Below are 16211 nucleotides of genomic sequence, written 5' to 3'. Positions count from 1 at the left end.
GGATATGTTTGCTCATACGCAAGGGACTGCACTGCTCAGTGACGTCACTTGCTGAAGATCTTGAGGGCAGATATTTACTCTTAAAGATATCTATGCAGGGCACAGATTTTAGGCTGCTGATTGTATATGGGCCGAACACGTACTCACAAGTATTTTTTGATAAATTGGTATCCCTGGGCTTACAAGACACCACCCTGCCGCTGATAATAGCTGGAGACCTTAATCAAGTGCTAGATACTTCCTTGGATCGTTCCGGTCCCCAAACGTTGACGGTGCCAAACTTAAACAAAGGTATCCCCTTTCTCTGTCAATCATTGGGTTTGGTAGATCCATGGAGACTACTACACCCAACAGAGCGAGATTACACACACCAATCTCGGGCACACGGATCGTTCTCACGTATAGACTACATGCTGGTTCCAGAATCCTGGTTTGGTCGAGTCACAGATTCTATTATAGGCCCTATGGAGGTATCGGACCACTGTCCTGTTTGGGTAGACCTGGCTTGGGGACGGCCTCCTCAGGGAACCTGTCGGTGGAGATTTCCATCCTATCTACATGAGGACCCAGACTTCGGGGCCTATCTCAGAACACGTTGGGAGGATTTCTTAATAAATAACGCGCAACATCAAACAGAACCGGGTCTTTTCTGGGAAACCGCGAAATCTGTTCTCAGGGGGGAAATCATTGCCTACGTTGTGGCAAGGAATAAACGAATAGCGGCTAATATTATCAGCTTGGAAAGAAAATGCACAGCATTGAAGGCGAACTTTATAAGTACACCAACCACTGCTTTGAAGGAAGAGCTTCATGTAGCGCAAGTAGCTCTTAATACATTAATACATGACCGCACCAAACGCTCTATAATTTACCGCAAATACAAATATCATAGGTTCGGGAACAAACCAGGCCGGATGCTAGCATCAATAACCAAGAACTGGCAGGACTCCAGATATATTTCAAAAATCAAACATGGTCCCACCACCTACCACACTGCACCAAATAAAATTGCGGACGCATTCTATCAGCACTTCTCGACATTCTACGCGAATCCCAAACCATACTCAGGCCCTGATGTCCTTGATTATCTAACTGATGCTGGCTTGCCTACTTTCACTGAGCACCAGCGGGAAATTCTGAACAGACCTCTGCAAGGTCAAGAGATACAAAAAGCCATTAAAACCTTGCGTTCCTGCACTGCCCCGGGCCCTGATGGGTTTTCGGCAGAATTTTATAAGATGATGTCACCGCAGCTCTGTGAGTCACTGATGTCATATTATAAGGAAGTAACAGAAACCGGAGCTTTTCCGGCCTACGCTAATTTAGCTACTATTACACTGATTCCTAAACCGAACAAACCTAGGGAGGAGGTTGAATCCTATAGACCTATATCCCTACTAAACGTGGACATAAAAATCCTATCCCGTCTGTTGGCAAACCGTCTGACTCCGCTTTTATCACACATTATATCTTCAGCACAGGTGGGCTTTGTTCAGGGGCGCCACTCTGTCCTCAACGTGAGACGCACTCTTTTGGCTATGGCTAGGGCGCAAGAATCGCACGTTGGGGGCATTTTGGTGAGCCTGGATGCGGCCAAAGCTTTCGACCAGGTCCTGTGGCCTTACTTGTTCTCGGTTCTTGAATATGTAGGTATAGGCGGGCATTTTCTAGCCGCACTACGAGCATTATACACGTCCCCCACAGCATCCATATTGGTAAACGGAATTCATACACCACCCTTTGGGGTAGGCAGGGGGACACGCCAGGGTTGCCCATTGTCACCATTACTATTCATACTATACCTGGAACCCCTCCTCAGAACAATACAAAAAGATGATGTTTTAGTAGGATTAATGGAGGGAACATCCCAATTACGGGTATTAGCATTTGCTGACGATATTTTGTTGACCCTGGCTTGCCCCCAGCAATCCTTGACTAGAGCCCTCGAGCTGTTGGATGAGTTCCATTTATTCTCCGGCCTCATATTAAATAAACAAAAATCCTTAGTCATGCCTTTGCAGGATGATGTCCGAACCTCCTGGCAGGGGCCCTTTCAATTGGAATGGGCCACGAAATCTTTACGTTATTTGGGGATTTGGATACCACAAGATCTAACTCAATTATACAAACTCAATGTTCTCCCCCGTCTCCATCTGACGGGACAGAAACTCCGAGCCTGGCGCTCTTACCCACTATCTTTATTAGGGCGAATAGCCCTGTACAATATGATGATTATCCCCCAATGGCTGTATTTATTACAGACCTTACCCTTGATGTTACAACACCGTCACCTTAGAGTTCTCCACCAGTCGTTGAATGGGTATTTGTGGGGTGGCAGACGTTCGCGTATACCCTTCCGTACACTATTTCTACCAGTATCACAGGGAGGCTTAGGACTCTTACATTTAGGCAGAATGAACATGGCATGTCAGCTTCGACATATAAATGATTGGCTATGTGGGACCTCCCATTTTTCGGAGGCCGTGGTCGAGTGCCTGGCATTTACCCCCTACCATTGCAGCTACATGCTACATGCTTCCACATTGCCTTCGCGCACACAACACTATGGGGATATTTTACTGGGCCCGTTGAGGAAAACCTGGAAGAAACTGTGCAAACAACTGCACATCAGCCCAGAAGTGACACCTTATTTACCAATACATGGCAACGTTGACTATGCTCCTGGAATAGGTCTTAAGGCTCCTACTAGATGGGCTCGAGGGGGAGTGTTTTATTTGTCTCAAATCTTAAATGCGGATGGGACCCTCTATTCATTTCAGAAACTATTAGATACTAAAGTCCTTTCTGCTAGTGACTGGCTGTGTTATGGGCAATTGTCTCACTATGTAAATTCCTTACCTAGACAGGCTTTGTTGGATATAGTTCAAGACAAGTTATCTGAGGCCCTCTGCTTAACAGCTCATGACCCCACCCCACTCAGTGCTTATCATCGCTATTTGCAGGGGCTGGCTGGAGACCTGGACTATAGAGCCTTGGCAGAATCCTGGTCTTTGGACCTACAAACCACAATTACAGAGTCCATGATAAAGAGGGGTTTTACATTGAGATCACGTATCCTGGTAGCAGCAGTAGAGAGGGAACGTTATTATAAATTCTTGGTTCGTGCCTATATGGCACCCATAAGAGCGCATCAAGCCCACATCAGTACTTCAGCAAGGTGCCCCAGATGTGCAGCTGCCAGAGCAACTCTTGGACACATGTTTCTGTTATGCCCCGGTATTCAAGCCTACTGGCGGCGTATAGGACGTACAATACAGTCTCTATGGAATTGCTCCTGGACACGGACGTCGACTTTTCTCTTTACATTGAAATTCTCCTTGGACCCGGTTACACCTGGGGTGAATGCATTTGTACAAAGAGCTATCCTGGTGGGCATAAAGACTATTTTACAATGCTGGTTGTCCCCACACACGCCTTCTGTATCACAATGGCGGACTCAGATGATTTATTGGGCTGGTTATGAAAGACAAGATATTCTAGACATACACTCTAAGAGAGGGGTCCAGTATCTTCGATGCTGGAGACCCTTTTGTTTAACTCTGTCTCCCGCAGCGAAAGCTCGATTATTGGAGTGAACCTATACAGGCGAGTTAACAGTGGCTGTTCCCTGGGGGGGGGGGGGAATGGGAGGAGGGATCATTATCAAGGTTTTGCACTTTGTTATTACTTGTATTTCATGTTTGTTGTTTATTGGAAATAATAAAACAAATTTAAACATAAAAAAGATCTGAACAAGTTCCTGGAGGAAAAGTCCATAATCTGCTGTTGAAACAGACAAGGGGGAAGCCATAGCTTGCCCTGGATTGGTGGCATGGAATGCTGCTACTATTTGGGGTTTTGCCAGGTACTTGCCTCTTCCTCCTCCCTTCAATTACAATGCAGCTGCGCTTGCTCTCTGCCCTTAACAGGCAGATATTTTCAAAGCTATGGACAGCGGTTCCAACACGCTGCTGGCGGCTGATTCAGAATCCTTCCCTCTGACATGTTTTACATGTAGAGGAAAGGCTTCCAGTTTAGTCGCTGGCAGTATGTCATAACCGCTGACTTTCAGCCTTAAAGATATCTGCCTATTAAAGGAAGGAGAGGAGAGAGGAGGAATGAGAAATGCTACACAGGAGGAGCGGGTAGATGTGAGGTGGGGATATGGGAATGAAGAGAGGAGAACTGTTGGGACATAAGGTGGAGGGGAGGGATAGATGGTGCACATGGGGAAAGGAAGAAAAAGGGAGAATTGTTGGGCATGGGGTGGGAGGGAAGGAGGGAAAGATGCTATACAGTGGGGTTAAGAGGGAGAATTGGACATGTTGGTGGAGGGAAAGGAAGGAGGCAGCATGGGACTGGAGAGGGGCGAGAGAAGGAGAAATGTACATAGGGCTGGTGGGTAGAGGCAAGAAATGCTACATGGGGATTGGGATAAGAGAGGGAAGAATGTTGGACATGGGGATGGGGAAGAGAGGAAGACATGCTGTGCAGAAGAGGGGAGAAAGGAAGATGTTGGATTGGATCTAGAGGCACAAAGGAGTGAGGATGATGTACAGTGAGAGTGAGGGAGGGGAGAGAGGGGGAAATGCTGGGCAATGTTAGAAGGGACAGGAAGGAAGAAAAAAAAGGATGCTGGAGGGGGTGTGGAGTGAAAGGGATAGCGATAATGATAGAAATAGGGAGATTTCAGGTTTTGAGGAAGGGTGAAAGATGGGAGAAGATAGGAATAGTGGCGCCATGAGGGAGAGTTGGGGGGTGGTTGGCAGGGAAATGCATGAACAGAAGATGGTGATTACAGTGAGTAGAAATATGGTAATGGGGAGTATACTGGAGATGGAAGGGAATGGAAGAGTGGGTGAGAGAAGAAGATGGAAATTTGATAGGTAGCTGAAAAATAGAAGGGAGAGAGAAATTTGAGTGGACTGAGGTAGAAAAGAAAAAGGTGAAGAGCTAAATGGAAAGGTCAATACTTGTATGTCAGAGGCAGTTGTAGTGAGGGAATGGTACAAGACAGGAGAGAGGAGAAAAGACAAATGGACAGCAGCCGTTTGAAGGAGAATTTGCAAAAGACAGGAAAGCAAAAATGATAAGCTAGAACCAACTTGATGGAAAAATAAATGCCAGACAACAAAGGTAAAAAAAACTTCAAAAACCCAACAACAAAAAAAGCATCTTATTTTGAATTTATTGACTGAAATTTATTGCTATAGCTGGTGGGGATCTTGAAGAAGCACCATCTGAGAACCTCCTCCAAAGGTGGCTGGAACTCCCTTCTATCAAGGGAGTTCCAGCCACCTTTGGAGGAGGTTCTCAGATGGTATTGCAGGATCCTTGAGCCACTGAGGTGCCAGCATCTGTGGCTCAGGGAGGTTACTGCTGCCTTCCACAGTTGGTAAAAGGGAGTTTTGACCACCTTCAGAGGAAGTCTTCAGCTGACAGAGCTTGGGGATCCTCATCAGCTAGAGAATTTATAGTTTATATTTACATTAGAGGCACTGGCAGAGACCCATTTACAAAGTATGTATTCTTCCCAATTAATGTTTCCAAATTAATAAAGTGCCTTTGCTTATTTGGAAATGCTAATTGGGAAGAATACATACTCTGTAAATGGGTCTCTGCCAGAACCTCTAACACACTTCAGTAGCGTGATTAAATGAAATAACTACTTCTGAAGGTTATGAGTAGGGGCAGGGATGGAAGGGATTACTTGCGGGGATGGAAGGGATCCTAGTGGGGATGAGTTTTAATTCCAGCAGGGACAGGTTTGATTTCTGTCCCTGTGCAACTCTCTAGTCTGATGCTGCAGTACAGGAGTAATATGCATTGCAGAGGGGTAGGGGGCAGCTGGGGAGAACAGCAGGAGGTGCTATCAGGCATGCTTGAGGCACATTGGTAAAATTGTGTGTAAGGTCTTGGCATTGGAAAAAAGTGGGGAAGAAACCGTACACATTTATCAGAGATAAGACAATTCAAATTTAGTCCAACAAAAATAAAAGTTTATATCCTGTATGGGAAATTAAAACATCAAAACCAATCTGTGTAGCAGACCTGACACGGTCCACGTTTCAGCTAAGAAAGCCTGCCTCAGGGATTACAATTGTCATCTAAAGAACAAACAAAAGTATTTGCATCACTCCCTACTGATAGCAATGCGGTTGGAGGACACCCGTTCAGCTTAGAGGGAATAGCCAGGGATGACTGCAGGCCATGACTGAGGCTTACTGTGTGCAAGGGTCTCAGTACTGGAAGGTGGGGCAGTGCTGCATAGCAGAAGTGAGGTGCATTGGTAGCCATGTGTTGGAAGTTTCTTAATGTGGCTTGGTTTGAAAGGGTGTGGTATATCTCGGAAGAGGCCCTTATGCGTTCACATTCTTTACTGTATATTGCTCAGTATTCTATCTGTTTCTGCTGAACTCTTTTTAGCACGATCACTTTACATAATCAAGCTATAGCTAAAAAGGTCCCCAGCTGCAGATGCCCCATGTGAGATCAGTAGCCAAGAGGGATTCTTGTGTGCAGATAGCCAGATGTACTTTCAGTAACAAAAAAGACACCAGAAAATGTATAAGTAGATCATCTCTGTTCCATCAGACTGGGGCCTGAGCTGCTCAGTCCCCGGAGGGAGACTTTTTTCAGTCAATCCTGGGTTTTGAACTTTTATGCCAGTGCATTGTTGGAGTTACAATCAGCACTGCAGGTACTTACATTAAATGCTTCAGCATCTGGTGGCTTCAGAAAGCTTGGATTGGCACTGTTTCCTTCTAAGAACTTGGTAACTAGGAAGAGTCAAGCTGCTTCACAGCAACTCAAATAGCACTCTGGTCTGGAAATTTTTGGAAAACCTGGTCTGAAAGTTAATATGTTTTATTAAGTCTAATTTCTCTCTTATTATTGTTTTTGCTTCTCCTTTTACAGTTCCCTTCAAATGGCAATAACCAAGTGCACATCCCGTCATTGAGCGTTGATGGACTCTCTACCCCTGTGGTACTCTCTCCAGGACCCCAGAAGCCATAAACCATGTCATTGTCCAACTGTCTTTCTCCTCGGCATCTCTTCCAAGCGCTGGTGAGATGTTTCCTCAGTGGGGAGCTCCAACAAAGCACTTCCCTATTTCCCCCTCCGTTGGAGCAGTCCCAGCAGGAGACTAGGAAAAAAAAAAAAAAAAAAGGAAAGAAAGACACTGTTTCATGGGCAGCAGAAAGGGGTGAGCCACTGGGGCCATGGCCTTACCAATATTTTGCCCAACACAGTATTGGCAATTAGCTTGAGGGCAGGGCCAGAGATTGGCTTGCTTGTTTGCTACAACCACAAAGATGTCCGCTGCCCCTGCATTGTTCCAGAAGATGGTTATCAAAGTGGAAAAATTATGATAGCTTCTCTTCTTTGAGGAGAATGTTTATGGAAGACAAGTACCATGGCACATAAAAATTGGCAGCTTTATAATTTGAGTTAAAGGAACTGGAATACTATTATCATGGAGAAAACACACAAAATGGTGGTGGTGGGGGTGGGTGGGTTTGAGGGAAAGCTTCTGGAAGGTCATTACCACAGAAAAAAATATCCAAATGCTTCTCCACTGAGGGGAAATTCTGAAACGTTATATCAGAAAACAAAACAAAATGATAGCTTCTCTGTTCTGAGGAAAAGCTTCCAGAAGACTATTACTGTGGGAAAGAAATATTGCTGTTTTCTTTTCTGAAGGAAAGTTTCCATGGCGATGAAAGCATTCAGTAGTGATATTTTGTTGTTGCTTCATAGATTTCAGAGGGAAAATGCCAAAGCAATGCTTGGAGGGGCCACATAGGCTTTGGGGCATTCAGTAAGCTGGCTTATGGGAAAGAAATCAGAAAATTGTGATATATAGTGGCCATATTGACTGTTAAAATAATGCACAATAGGTACAGTACAAAAAGGTTTAGAGTACACTGAATCCTGTACTATTTTGGCACAGACAGCTCAGGATGCAGAAAAGCAGTATCTTTCTTTCATATGCACTATTTATTTTAATATGTTTTTAAATTCCAGTGCTATAAGAAAACTTAAAGTACGAGGGTTCTTCAAAAAGTGTCCGCACTTTCATATTTTCGCGGGAAATGGTTGGGGCGGGAGAAGTGGTAAGAGGGCGTGTCGTAGAATGTCATGTGACTAGTCAGGCAAGCTGGCTCACCTTACAGGTGGTGATGTAATTTGCTTTTGAGACATTTAATAAATAGTGTTTAAATAAAAGTGTGGAAACCTTTTGAAGATCCCTCGTATGACGACTCTATACCATATGTGAATTACATAGAACAAGTGGCATTACGGGATAATGGTATTTACTTATGTTCAGTAAGAAAGTGTATAGGTGTAAAGCTAACAAAACAAGCTATCTCAAATCAGAATGAAGATTTTAAAGTGTTAACAAAAGTGCCCATAGAAATGAAGGTGGTTGAGTGTGAGCACTGGCACCCTGGATCAGGGCCTCACCTGGTCCATAGGTTGAGCCAGCTGTGTGTGTGGGCTTCCCTTTGAAGCTTATACACATACAAGAAAAAGTTCAGACTGTTTCAGCTAAGCTGGTTTTAGGTAAACCCAGAAGGCATTATGTTGCTTCATTATGCTTCACTTAACATTGTCCTGTAATGGCAATGGCCAAGTCTAAACTGCCGATTGTTTTTCCAGTTAGTACAAGCAAATGGCCTGGCATATCTGTTGAATAACTGAGATGGTATGCGCTGAATCTGGAATTCAAGTCAAGGCAGCTAGCTCCCTTGGAAGTTTCATGTACCCAGAAGATACATTTTGTGTGATTACAAGCAAGGATATTAAGAACATAAGAATAGCCTTACTGGGTCAGACCAATGGTCCATCAAGCCCAGTAGCCCATTCTCACGGTGGCCAATCCAGGTCACTAGTACCTGACCAAAACCCAAAGAGTAGCAACATTCCAAGCAGAGGCTTCCCCATGTCTTAATAACAGACTATGGACTTTTCCTCCAGGAATTTGTCCAAACTTTTCTTAAAACTAGCTACGCTATCCGCTTTTATCACAACCTCTGGCAACACGTTCCAGAGCTTAACTATTTTCTAAGTGAAAAAATATTTCCTTCTATTGGTTTTAAAAGTTTTTCCCTGCAGTGTCATCGAGTGTCCCCTAGTCTTTGTAATTTTTGACGGAATGAAAAATGATCCACTTGTACCCGTTCTATTCCACTCAGGATTTTGTAGACTTGTCAGTTAGTCTCAAACTGTCTTCCACTAAAGAACAGATTAGAGCAAAGCTACTTGCAATTTTGTGAGAAAATGAAAGGGTGGTTATTCCCAGAAAGCTGATTCTGTACTAGGGAGTTTTGATGCAGTGGTCTCTTGGTGGGTGGTCTCCAAGCATGGAGTTGTGGTAGTTGGACTAGTAAACTTTGTGAAGATATGTTTTAATTTCAAACTAATGTCCTACCTCTGGTATGTCGGCAGGAAGATGTGGCTCACTAGTAGAGCTGCTGTCTGCACCCAGAGGTTGTAAGATCAAATCCCAGTGATGCTCCATGTGACCCTGGGCAAGTCACTTAATCCTCTGCTTTGAAATGCCAAAGGCAGTATACAAGTCCCCATTTCCCTTCCCTTTAATTGACAGACAACTGCACCAATCATAAATAATACCAACATGGGATGGAAAAACTTTCAATTCAGAATGTGTAATCAAACCCCCAAATCAAAACTAAAACAATTAATTAGTAAACTTCCAGTATGCTATAAGTATAGTGAAAAAGAGACCATTTTACTAACCCTGTAATTCTGTATCAAGTTGCTTAAATTTAAGTGCCATTTGTGCACTTATATTTATAGAATATTAGCATTTATTCACACAAGTGCCAGCAGTGAGATTCCGTGAAGTACGCACACAAATGCCCAAGTGCACAACTACAAGGGGAGCATTTACAGGGAAGGAGTGTTGGCGGGACATGAGCGGGGCCAACATTTATGCACTTAGCTTACAGAATACTGCTAAAATACAGCTAAAATTTAATGCTAAGAAATACAAGGTCATGCATTTGGGCTGCAAAATCCAGAGGGAACGGTACAGTTTAGGGGGTGAAGAACTTATGTGCACGACAGAAGAGCGGGACTTGGGTGTGATTGTATGTGATGATCTTAAGGTGGCCAAACAGGTTGAAAAGGTGAAGGCGAAATATAGAAGGATGCTAAGGTGCATAGAGAGAGGTATGACTGGTAGGAAATATTGTGTATAATGCTGGAGGCCGCACCTTCAAAAAGATATAAAAAGGATGGAGTCGGTCCAGAGGAAGGCTACTAAAATGGTGTGTGGTCTTCATGATAAGGCGTATGGGGACAGACTTAAAGATCTCAATCTGTATACTTTGGAGGAAAGGTGGGAGAGGGGAGATATGATAGAGACGTTTAAATACAATCAGCAAAAAATTGTTATTCGCCTAGTGGTGGAGATACCCCATGAAAGTACATTTATAATAGGTGGAGAAAAAGCCTCAACTTATCAACAATATACGGACGGCAACCCAATGAGTTCTTAAGCCAGTCCTGCTCTGCATCATAGGCAAAAAACTTCACACGTTTCAAAATGTAATTTTTCAAAACGGGACCAAAGCCACCACTGTGCACAGGGAGCCAGAAAAAGAACAAAACAGTTCACTTATCTTCTGACGATGGCACAAACAGCAGCGAGTAGATCTTCCTGCTATAGGAGCCCATACCTTCCCCAAGCCTACTTTATGGCCCTGGTGGTGGTGAGCTGGGGCAGGAGCAATCTTCCTATGCTTCTGCCTGTCTAGTCTGTCTACTAAAATGGCTGTCGCAAGTTCCCTTTGCGGCAACCTTGCAAGACCGCCACATGGGGACATGTGACAGCCAGTTTTAATAGAGAGACTGGATGGGCTGGAGTGTAGGAAAATAGTTTCTGCCCTGGCTCACCACTGGCTCACCAGGGTTGTAAAGCAGGTCTGAGGAGAGACCTGGTGTGAGTCGTGGGGGGGGGAGATGCAGAGCCAGCCAAGAGAGGAAACGTCACCTCAGGGAAAGGAGGGATTGCTCCTGCCCCAGCTCATCTCTGGACCACTAGGATTGTAAAGTAGGCCCAGTGAGAGGCCTCTGGAGGGTCCGGGAAGGGAGGGGATTGGGTGCAGAGCCGGCCAGGACAGGGTGGGATGAGAAAACCTCAGGGAGGGAAGACAGGAATGCAGAGGCCATGGGGGAGGGAGAGAGAGGATTACCTTTGTTTGACTATAAACCATTAGTTTATTTTTGAGTTAACATTTTTCCCCTAAAAGGGGGGAGAGGAAATGTTATCTTGGTTTATATTCAAGCACATATGGTACTCTTAAAGAATAAGGTCACAGCCCATGTAATTTGGATGCCTAAATTGTAAAGCCTAGTTATAGAATTACTCCCTTACCCCCTAACTCTATAAACTTGGGCACCCCTTTACACATAAGAACATAAGAATAGCCTTACTGGGCCAGACAAATGGTCCATCAAGCCCAGTAGCCCGTTCTCACGGTGGCCAATCCAGGTCACTAGTACCTGGCCAAAACCCAAGTAGTAGCAATATTCCATGCAACCAGGGCAAGCAGTGGCTTCCCCCATGTCTTTCTCAATAACAGACGATGGACTTTTCCTCCAAGAACTTGTCCAAACCTTTTTTAAAACCAGCTACACTATCTGCTCTTACCACAACCTCTGGCAACGTGTTCCAGAGCTTAACTATTCTCTGAGTGAAAAAAAATTTCCTCCTGTTGGTTTTAAAAGTATTTCCATGTAACTTCATCGAGTGTCCCATAGTCTTTGTAATTTTTGGCGGAGTGAAAAATCACATCACTTGTACCCATTCTATTCCACTCGGGATTCAATCATATCTCCCCTCAGCTGTCTCTTTTCCAAGCTGAAGAACCCTAAACTTTTTAGTCTTTCCTACAGTTTGTTTTAGTCTTAACTACAGTTTGTATTACAATATTTCTGTAATGCCCCTGTTTTTATTGTTTTAATAGAAACCGCTGCTAAACCCTTTCGTGGCCATGTGATGGTATATCAAATGCCAATAAAAGATAAAGATGAGCCCAATATTCAAAATGGTGTAAATGGCCAAGAGAAGCTGAGATAACTGCTTAAACAGTCATGCATAGAAGTCAGCTCTGTCTTTATGTGGTTTACCATATCCAGTGAAGTGCTGATCATTGCACTTAATCAGCTCACTGCCATTTACTTCTTTATACCCAGAAATTCAATGCCAGAACCTGGACATGGCCTGGCATTAAATTTCCAGGGATAACCCCGGCGGCTGAATTTCAGGCCCCATATCAATAAGTTATCTATATAAAGTTGTGCAGATAGTGGTCCTAAATGTATGAATCTGATAGCTGAATACACAGAAATTTATGTGCATCATTTAACTGCACAAAATTATATGAGGAGTGGCTGAATTTTGCCGCTTTCTCTATAACTTTGTAGCCTTCAGCGTAATCAACATAACTTTGGCTGTACAGAATCTTATTTGGCCAAAAGTCATGCATTTTATGAGCTGTGATTTTTTTTTAAGAAGCCTTTATGCAGTTACTAGCTACATCAGGGCTTTTGAACACTGGGCCTTGGACTCCTAAGTTTACTTTTGACACTGGAATTAATTTTCAAAGTAAATGGCTAATATAAGGAAATATTTTATTTCTGTGCATCTGCAGGTTGATATTCAAAGTGATTTAACCAGCCAGAAACTCCCCTCACCAGTTAAATCATCTGTTCAGATTTCACTGGTCATTTTCAGCGGCAGTTAACTGACCAAGGTAACCTCCAAAATAGGACTGCATAAAAGTCAGTCCTATTTTTATATGTTGCCCCTTAGCTGATTAAGTGCTGCATATCAGACTTAACCGACTATGGTGTAGCTGGCTCTGGATACCTGGAAATTCAACGTCAGAGTCTAGGCATGGCCTGGCATTGAATTTCTGGGCATAATTCCAGCAACAGTCAGCATGATGGTGGCTGAATATTAGAAACCTAGGGCTTTCTATGCCAAAATAGTACTGGATTAAATATGTTCAGGATCCCATGTATATTGTTCAAACTGTACCTATAGAATATTTATATAAGGGGATTGTTCTTGTGTGTGGGATTAGGAGTCAGCCTCCCATTACCCCACTCCAACTCTTGCCCCCAGATGCTTCTGGGAGCTGGACCTCCCTTAATTAATGTTGACCTGCCCTTTTTATTGGGGGAACTGGTCTCTTTATTTTTGTACCTTGAAAAATAACTTTATGGGGAAAGAATGATGTTAATAAGAATTGTATCCACCCCTACCCCCCTTTGTTTAGTGCCTAGTGGTTTAGAAAATCCCCTGTCTCCTCTAAACCCAGAGTCTCTCCACATCCAGAATATTCTGGAATTTGCTTTATTTAAGGAGAGATTTTCTTTTTTTGTAAGGAGATTGGGGAAGGGGCTGGATTGTGCAAGGGCCTTCCTCTTGGTTATGCTACAGCCTTGAAAAGTTATTCTGAGAGAGTTTGTGAAAAGAGAGAGGGAGAGGTGACAGCAGAGATTTCTGACGGAGGATTTATTTTTTATCATGCCATAATGCTTTGTGTGATTTGTACCTCCTGCCATTTTGTTGCAGTAGGGAGGTGGGAATTTGAAAGTCAGGACTTGCTTAGAGTCTCCCATCCAGAGAGCACTTACCTAACTGAATGGTTCTTCAAAGAACTGAATGGTTTTTCAAAGACCTACGATTGATTCCTGAATATACATACCTTCTCTGTCTCTCTCTTATAATATGTACACACACTCTCACTTGCACATTTACATTCATACGTAAACATAAGAGAGAAACTCTTCCAGAAAAGCTCCAGTTTCATAGGCAACTAGGAATCAGCTAAGGGTTTCTTTTGTATCCACCAGCTATCCAGAATCTTTTCTGCAGATCGGAAAATGACTTGAACCGAGTAGTGAAGAAATGGAAGCCTTTGTTGCACTTTTCACCCTCCTCTATCTCCAGTTTAAACCTCTTCAAACAGTAGGAAGGAAAAGTTTGTAGATGGGCAGTTCAAAACCTGCCTACCTCTGAAGAAGATTGTAAGGGACTGACAGACCAACACACTGATATCCCTAAGCACTCTTGACTGATGCTGAGGTTCCATTTTTTTTAACTTTTTTTGTCCTGTATATGGGACATGCCTCCCTTGTTCTCAAATGTTTCATGGTGGGTTGGTGGTGTTCCAGAGATGTCTACCACCATGGATCATCATAAAATGACTACTGGAGTTCAGACAGACATAGATCATCACAAAGTGATTGATACAATAATTGACAGGATTCAGAATCAAGACTGGCTACAATGGACTGCCAAAGTTCAAAACAAAATGGTTGCCATAGTGTACCATAAAACAATTAAGAAAATGGCTGCTGTGGTGATGATGGAAAAGGAGTTTGGATTTCACAAGTCCTACAAGAAATGTTTCAGCAGCTGGCTCTAGTCTGGAATGCCACTCTTGGGAAAGAGCTAATGAGACATCACTTGTATTTTCAGTGACAGTGGTGGGCAATGTGATGATATATTCACTAATTGTTCAGTTGATTAGTTACAGGGATAAAAAGAGTGCCATGAATGTGATTTAGGGTTACTGTACTCTGGACAGATGGCCAAATCTCCCTCTGATGCCCATATGAGGTCTTCATTACTTTGTGTATGTCTTGCCAAAGCACTACAGAACTTTTCAAGGAGGTATAAAAAAATAGAAAGTGCCTGAGGCTTGGGTTGGAAACCACCTAAGGACAAACAGAAGGGGAATTAGCCCCCAGGAAAACCCTGCAGAGTTTTTTGGGTTTTTTTTTTGGGGGGGGGGGGGAGTAAAGGTTGTAAATTTCCATGTAAGGGAAGATGTTTTAGAATCAGAGAAGTGGGCGGGTGGGGGTGCACTATGACAGGAAATGCCAAGACCTGCCATGTCCTCATCTCTTTTTCTTCTCTGGAAGAAATTTAGGAATTCATTTCAGGGATGAAAAACAAGGTGTTTTAGAATATTCCTCTTTCTGGTCAGTATTTTCACTTCAAATATAGGCCCTCTTTCACATAATGAGGTACCTGCTTCTGCATGTAGATTTTATTACTCAAATTTTCAAGGTGAGTGAAAAATCAGCTGCAGTAGGTAAGCCCCATCCTCAAAGAGGGCCTGTAAATTTAAATTGGTATCCGAGGTAAAGGAGGGAAAAATGTGTTGCACAAGCTTACAAAGAGCAACAGGGTGAGAAATGGCATTGGAGCCCTGGCTTCCCTGGTTCTCAACCAGCTATTCTAACCACTAGGCTATTCCTCTACTTTGTTGAATAATAGATCTATTTCTCTGTTACCTGCCCACTCCCTCTCTATTGCTGTACCAGGTTGACTTTGTTGTCCTAGTTTTTGAAAGTTGGGTTTTCTTAGCCGTCAATTCCTTTGCTTGGAATTTTTAGAAATACCATACCTATTCTGCCTAAAATTGCTTTCATTTTGATGGGGAGACCCTATTGTGCCAAAAAGTGATGATTCCTTTAGGCAGCTTCTTTCACTGAGCATGCTTGGCCAGTCTATGATGTCATTTCCTGGTTGCCAAGGACTGAGGCCTAAACCTTAAGGAGACAATCGTGACTAAACCTCTTTCTTTTCCAAAGCAACACTCAGGAATTTATTCTTTATCACATGACATCTGGATTGAGCTTGGGCTACATAATTTCTTGTACTTTTTGTGCTGTGGGGAAGGGTTAGCTCTGTTCTAGGTAGGAAGAGCTGTTATTTTTTTGAACATATGATTTTCAAGATGTCCGTTAAGGTCTTCATCCACTGCCTTGTTTCTCTGAAGGGATTTTGGAGGTATTCCAAACCCCACTCACCTTTCAAAAGAACTCTACAGACTGCTATACAAAGAACTATGGAGCCACTGCAGACACCCATGTGATAGTTCAAGTTCTGTTCTAGTGTATATTGGGTTAGCAGCGTAGAAAGAGGGTAAGGGATAGTCACCATAGCAACACACCAAAGTTCAGGGATCACTGTAGGGTTCCAGGTCTTCAGGTGCTGGCAAGGAGTCATCTCCAGTTTTTGTCTTTTTATTCATATTAGGTTCTAGCCAATTGGATCATGAACTCTACACTCTGCACAGCTTTAGCATAGGCCAGCTTTGTAAATGAACCTATGACTGTCTTATTTAAACTCCCGTGAACCTATTGTGTTCTGGTAC

General features: G+C 43.4%; 1 protein-coding gene across 1 annotated transcript in view; it reads left to right on the top strand.

Annotated features, from left to right (window-relative positions):
- Positions 1-8918, top strand: part of ELK1 (ETS transcription factor ELK1) — a 45860-nt gene extending 36942 nt beyond the window's left edge. Inside the window, exon 6 of the mRNA XM_033924218.1 lies at positions 6919-8918. Coding sequence (XP_033780109.1) covers positions 6919-7017 — 99 coding nt within the window. The 3' untranslated portion in view covers positions 7018-8918. The remainder of the gene's footprint in view (positions 1-6918) is intronic.
- Positions 8919-16211: the final 7293 nt, after the last annotated feature.

The sequence above is a fragment of the Geotrypetes seraphini genome, chromosome 1 (genome assembly GCF_902459505.1).
Source record: "Geotrypetes seraphini chromosome 1, aGeoSer1.1, whole genome shotgun sequence".
Classification (NCBI taxonomy): domain Eukaryota; kingdom Metazoa; phylum Chordata; class Amphibia; order Gymnophiona; family Dermophiidae; genus Geotrypetes; species Geotrypetes seraphini.
Note: the sequence above shows the minus strand (reverse complement) of the source record. Positions and strands in the feature narration are given on the sequence as shown.